Source organism: Anneissia japonica, unplaced genomic scaffold (assembly GCF_011630105.1).
Source record: "Anneissia japonica isolate Jap-2015-1 unplaced genomic scaffold, ASM1163010v1 scaffold288224_len95395_cov107, whole genome shotgun sequence".
In the NCBI taxonomy this organism is placed as follows: Eukaryota; Metazoa; Echinodermata; class Crinoidea; order Comatulida; family Comatulidae; genus Anneissia; species Anneissia japonica.
This window is the reverse complement of record NW_022725273.1, coordinates 91643-97130: the sequence shown is the minus strand read 5'-3', so window position 1 is coordinate 97130 and position 5488 is coordinate 91643. Positions and strand designations below refer to the sequence as shown.

The following is a 5488-nucleotide window of genomic DNA, read 5'->3' as shown; positions in this document are numbered from 1 at the left end:
AAATCCTTTTTTTTTTGTATTTCTGTTTTTTTTTGTTTTTGGATTCGAAATAAACAAACAAAACAACAAACTAGTTGGAGACCGAGTACTACTTCGTAGGAAAGCTTTCAATACCAGACATAAGCTGACAACATAAAATTTAATTTGAAGATCGGTCATATGTTATTGAATCTGTAAATGATGAAAGTGATGTGTAATGATTTGTTAGTAGCACGCGCACTGACACTCAGGTTCACGAGAGAGCCCTAGTATTCGGTCAGGTTTCACACGAGAGCCTTAGTATCTGGATCTGGAGCTAACCGTTAGTGCTGTTAGCACCCGTGTGAGAACTCCTGATCGGTTACTGCTAACCGTTACCAGCATCTGGATACGCTAACCGTTAGGAGCGCTATCGTCGGTTAGCAGACGCAGATCATGGGGACAGGGGGGACACGTCCCCCCTACATATTGTTAAGGGCAGTTGGTGTCCCCCCCCCCACTTTTCGGCTGCAATGTGATTTCATAAGAGGCCTAGGTTTTAACATAAGAGCCTTGTACCACCAGAATATATCTTCTTATAGCAAGATACCGGTATATCTGCCCACATATATCTGAATTTACCTATACACGACTTGAGTGCGCGTGCCTTTATTATAGTTCAAGAAGTATAAAAAGAAAAGCGAGTAAAGATAAGATTGGTTTTCGGCACATAAAGTAGGTAAAGTAAAGTAATACATCAAAGGTAATTAAGTTTTATTGTCTATGGTGCGTCAAAGAGATTTCATTTTGACTATAATGGCAGTGGTGTAACGCCTATGTGCTTTTTTGCGGCCTTCCGTAGGGCCGCCCACCCTACGGGTCCCGAAGGTGCCCCTACCAAAAGGGGCCTCGATCTAGCACCCTTACTCAAAAGGGCTTTGTTGATACATAACAGCATAATATGTGCCTCTAAAGTCGATTGTAAGGTATCATCAAGACATATATCATCTAGTGCGGAATAAATGGGAACTGTCGGCCCGGGGGCCCCTACATTTGCCAACTGTTAAACAAACGATCTTGCTAAGGCGCTGGAGCTGATTACCAGTATGCAGGATGACCTTAACAGGATGGATACTCCAGGGAAGGTTCAATGAACACCTAAAGATGCGAAGGAGATGTTTGCAAAATTGAACAATTAAGTTAAATGTTCCTGGCCAAACCCCACCAGTCGAAGGTGCTCTTGCTCGACAACGAATTCGAGGAATGCCAGCAAGGTTTGCAGATTACACTTTGGAGTCTACTGATGATGAAAATTAAGACAGTGGTGATGGTTTTGAAGAGTGTTCACACAGTACTTAAAATTACAGGGGCGGATGCAGTATTTGGCGGTAGGGGGTGCGTGCAAAAATTTGAAGAAATAGTACATGTAGATGGCCGGAAATGACACATTTATAATAGTAAAATTCATCATCATCACCTCACTATGGAATTGGTTTATCTCTAGGGATTTCCATACAAAAACCTGTCTCATGCTTGGCAACAATGAAATGTATAAATATGTATGTGTTATGAACCATAGAAAATATAACTTAAAAACATTCTCTTTGATGTATTTACTTTACTTATTTCAAAGCAGTGAGTCCACAACCACTTCTGCCCTACCATGGTTGGGGCTGAGAACATTTGAGGAAATAGTACCTTTAGATGGCGGGAATTACACGTTTATATAGTAAAATTCATCATCATCACACTATCATGTCTTGGTGGAGCGCCAGCAAATTTCTCATGATTTTTAATGAGGGATCTAATTATTATGAGTGATGTACAATACCATAGGAAAAAAAAACTAAAGAAACTCTTTCTTTGATGTATTTAATTTATTTAACCTACCTCAAAGCTGTGTGGCCACATTCACCTACATTTTACCTACTTCATGTGCCGAAAACCAATTTTATCTTTGTACGCTTTTTGTCATACTTTTCCAATTATAATAAAGGCACGGGCACTCGAATTGTATATGATAGGTAATTCAACCGGTATCTTGCTATAAAATAATATGTACTCTGGTTGTAAACCTACCGCACTCTTTCGTTAAAACCTGAGTCATTTACATGCAGTTTAATTTCAACAATTTTCAAGTATATCTTTTTGATTCCAGAAAAATGAGGGGGGAACCAACCATTTCCCCTTAAAAATATGTGGGTGGGGGGGGGACGTGTTGCCCTTCCCCAGTGATCTGCGCCCATGGGTACATGAAGATGCCACATCACCGCAGCCCCAACCGGGTTGGGGCTGAGGCTCGAGAATTTTGAGAATATCGAGCTCTGGCAGCCAGGAAATTGCACTCTCATACCTTAAAAAATCTTACGAATAATTCATATCAACAATGTAATACAATTAGGCCTATTTTTATTAAGAATTTAGGAAGCTGCGACAGCACCATCTGCACCCCGTCCCTGCATCCGCCACAGAAGTAGGCCCTATTAGAAGACAATTTGGAGGCAAGAACGTGTATGCCTTTGATCCTCTACATCATCAAAGTTCATGGACGAAAATATTATTATACGTTTTGCTGACTTGTACGATGTTGAGAAAGAAGAGATGGATATTGAGTTAACTAGACTCGGCGGCTGAAAGAGGATGAAATACTGAATTCCCTGCTTGCCTTTCAAGAATACGCCTACATGTCCAAAATCAGATCTTGGGTTTTTTTTAATATTTTTTTTTTCAATTGCACGAGCTGGTCATGATTGCTGCGACTTTGCCAGTCAGCACAGCTGAGTGTGAAAAAAGCGCTTGTACAATGAAGGCTGTGAAGTCTGATCTACAAAAAGACAGACTTGATAGCCTGTTGATGCTGGGTATACACACTGAGCTTGGAAGCAAGACTGACCTCAATAAAGTAGTAGATCTGTTCAAGATTCGATTTTAAAAGTGTAGAATATCTTTGTAAAACCACGTTAAACCCCCATTGACGCATTGTAAATTTGTATATATTAGCAATAACTCGATGGAGTGCATAGCATACACCCACCCTATGTGTCTGAATGGCGGAATCTTTTATTTGGAGTAAAAGATGGAATTTCTGTGACCTTGATTTTGTCCTTTCACATTTTCTTCCCAAAAATGTAATCTCTTTGAATATTATATGTACAATTACATTAATTTATTGTTGTTTTGTCTCTGGTACACACAAGTGTGTCATTTGATGTAAAATTTTGTTGTGATCGAAGTTGCATATAATGTGCTCAGAAATCACCATCAAAATCCAAAATTGGTTCGAACCGATGGTAGGTTTTCTTGGAAAGACGCACCTTCCGCTAAGTGTGCCATTGATGAAAAAGTGTAGATCCAAGTTATTGATTATTATAACTGCTGAAATTTAGAGGGCGCTACACCCGGAAATAAGAAAACCGAAGAAAACAAACAATCAAAGCAAAGTTATACAGGTGCATAATAGAGAAATACACAAGATTCATCAATCTTATCAGATAGAAGGAGTTTGGTTTATAATATTATGCAATTAGTCTGATATTCTAGGCCCTACTTTTGATGAACCTGATAATATGGAGATTTTCTGTGAAAGATTAGCACTTTTGTTGTTACTACTATCAAGCAAATTCTCCATCTCTTTAACCCAATGTAAGTTATCAGTTGAGTCGCGATAATATTTACTAACTAAGAGTAGGCTAGGCTTGGACAAAACGGCAAACCCCCCCCAAAAAAAAACGGCAGTAACCAAAACGGCATTGATAAGTACTAAAACGGCAATTTCAACTACCAAAACGGCAATAGAATAGGCATAGCCATAGCATTAGCATAGACCAAAACTGCAAAGGTAAAAAATCAATCCCAAGACTGAACGCCACCGGGCGCGTGCAGCAGTTTATCCTGAATCGTTTGTTTTTTTTGTTTTGTTTTGTTTTGTTTTGTTTTGTTTTGTTTTTTGTTTTTTTTTACACATCCATGACGAATTATTTCATTAATTTAAAGTGTTTATTATTATTTGTTTTTTTCTCTCCCATTTTTGACTTTCATGACATAAATTGTTTAGCCTCATAATATCTGTATTTTAAGGTTTTAATTATTAAAAATGTTCTCTGGTTTTATATTGTATATATTATAATCTTTCTTACTATTGAATTTGTATGTTATCTTTAATTTATTTTAATAGCAACAACGGCAGCAGCAGCAGCAACGACAAAGATTGGGGGAACACAATATAATAAATATACAATATTGCCATGCCACCCCTGTAACAGACACAAAAGAGGACAGGGAGACGAGAGCTGTCCAGAACCCTTCGACGGTCCAGGGGAAGGGAAAGATTCCCTGGAAGCTGTTACAATTTTAGATAGGAAACAGGCCTAAATTAATTTTTAAAGTCTTAATTTTTGTTTTCTAATTTTGTTTCTAATAATATAACTATGGTATAGGATTCCTGTAAGATTCTAATAATAAACCTAAAGGTTCCTATAAGATTTATAATAATACCTGTAGGATTCCTATAAGATTATCATAAACCCATAGAATTCTTTTTTGATTCTAATAATATACCTAGAGGATTCCTATAAGATTCTAATAATATACCTATAGGATCCCTATAAGATTCTAACAATATACTTATAGGATTTCTATCAGATTTCAATAATATACTTATAGGATTCCTATAAGATTCTAATAATTAACCAATAGAATTCCTATAAGATTTTATTAATACATCTATAGGATTCCTATAAGATTTTAATAATAAACATTTAGGATTCCTATAATAGTCTGATAATATACTTATAGGATTCCTATAAGATTTTAATAATAAAACTATAGCATTCCTATACAATTTTAATAATAAACCTATAGGATTCTTATAAGATTTTAATAAACCTATAGGATTCCTATAAGATTCTAACAATTTACCTATAGGATTTCTATAAGATTTCAATAATATACCTTTAGGATTCCTATAAGAGTCTAATAATATACCTATAGGATTTCTATAAAATTTTAATAATAAACCTATAGCATTCCTATAAAATTTTAATAATAAACCTATAGGATTCCTATAAGATTTTAATAATAAACCTATAGGATTCCTATATGATTCTAGTGATACCAATAGGATTCCTATAAGATTCTAATAATAAACTTATAGGGTTCCTATAAGATTCTAATGATATATCAATAGGATTCCTATAAGATTCTAATGATATACTAATAGGACCTATAGTATTTCTATAAGATTTTAATAATAAATGTATAGGATTCCTAAAAGATTCTAATAATAAACCTATAAGAATCCTATACAATTCTAATAGTAATAAGCCTACAGGATTCCTATAGGATTAGCATAATATACCTATAACACTCGTATAAGATTCAATTAATAAATCCATTGGATATCTTTACAATTCTAATAGGATTTTAATAATAAAAACTATAGGATTTTTTTGTTTAGGATTTCTTTAAGACTCTAATAATATTTCTATAAGATTCAAATAATAAGCCCATTGGATTTGTATAATATATGGCC

General features: G+C 35.2%; 1 protein-coding gene across 1 annotated transcript in view; it reads left to right on the top strand.

Annotated features, from left to right (window-relative positions):
- The first annotated feature begins 2704 nt into the window (after positions 1-2704).
- The window catches only part of LOC117112693 (hyalin-like), a 20753-nt gene continuing 17969 nt past the window's right edge, over positions 2705-5488 (top strand). The window contains exon 1 of the mRNA XM_033255834.1: positions 2705-2819. Within this exon, the coding sequence (XP_033111725.1) occupies positions 2705-2819 (115 nt within the window). The remainder of the gene's footprint in view (positions 2820-5488) is intronic.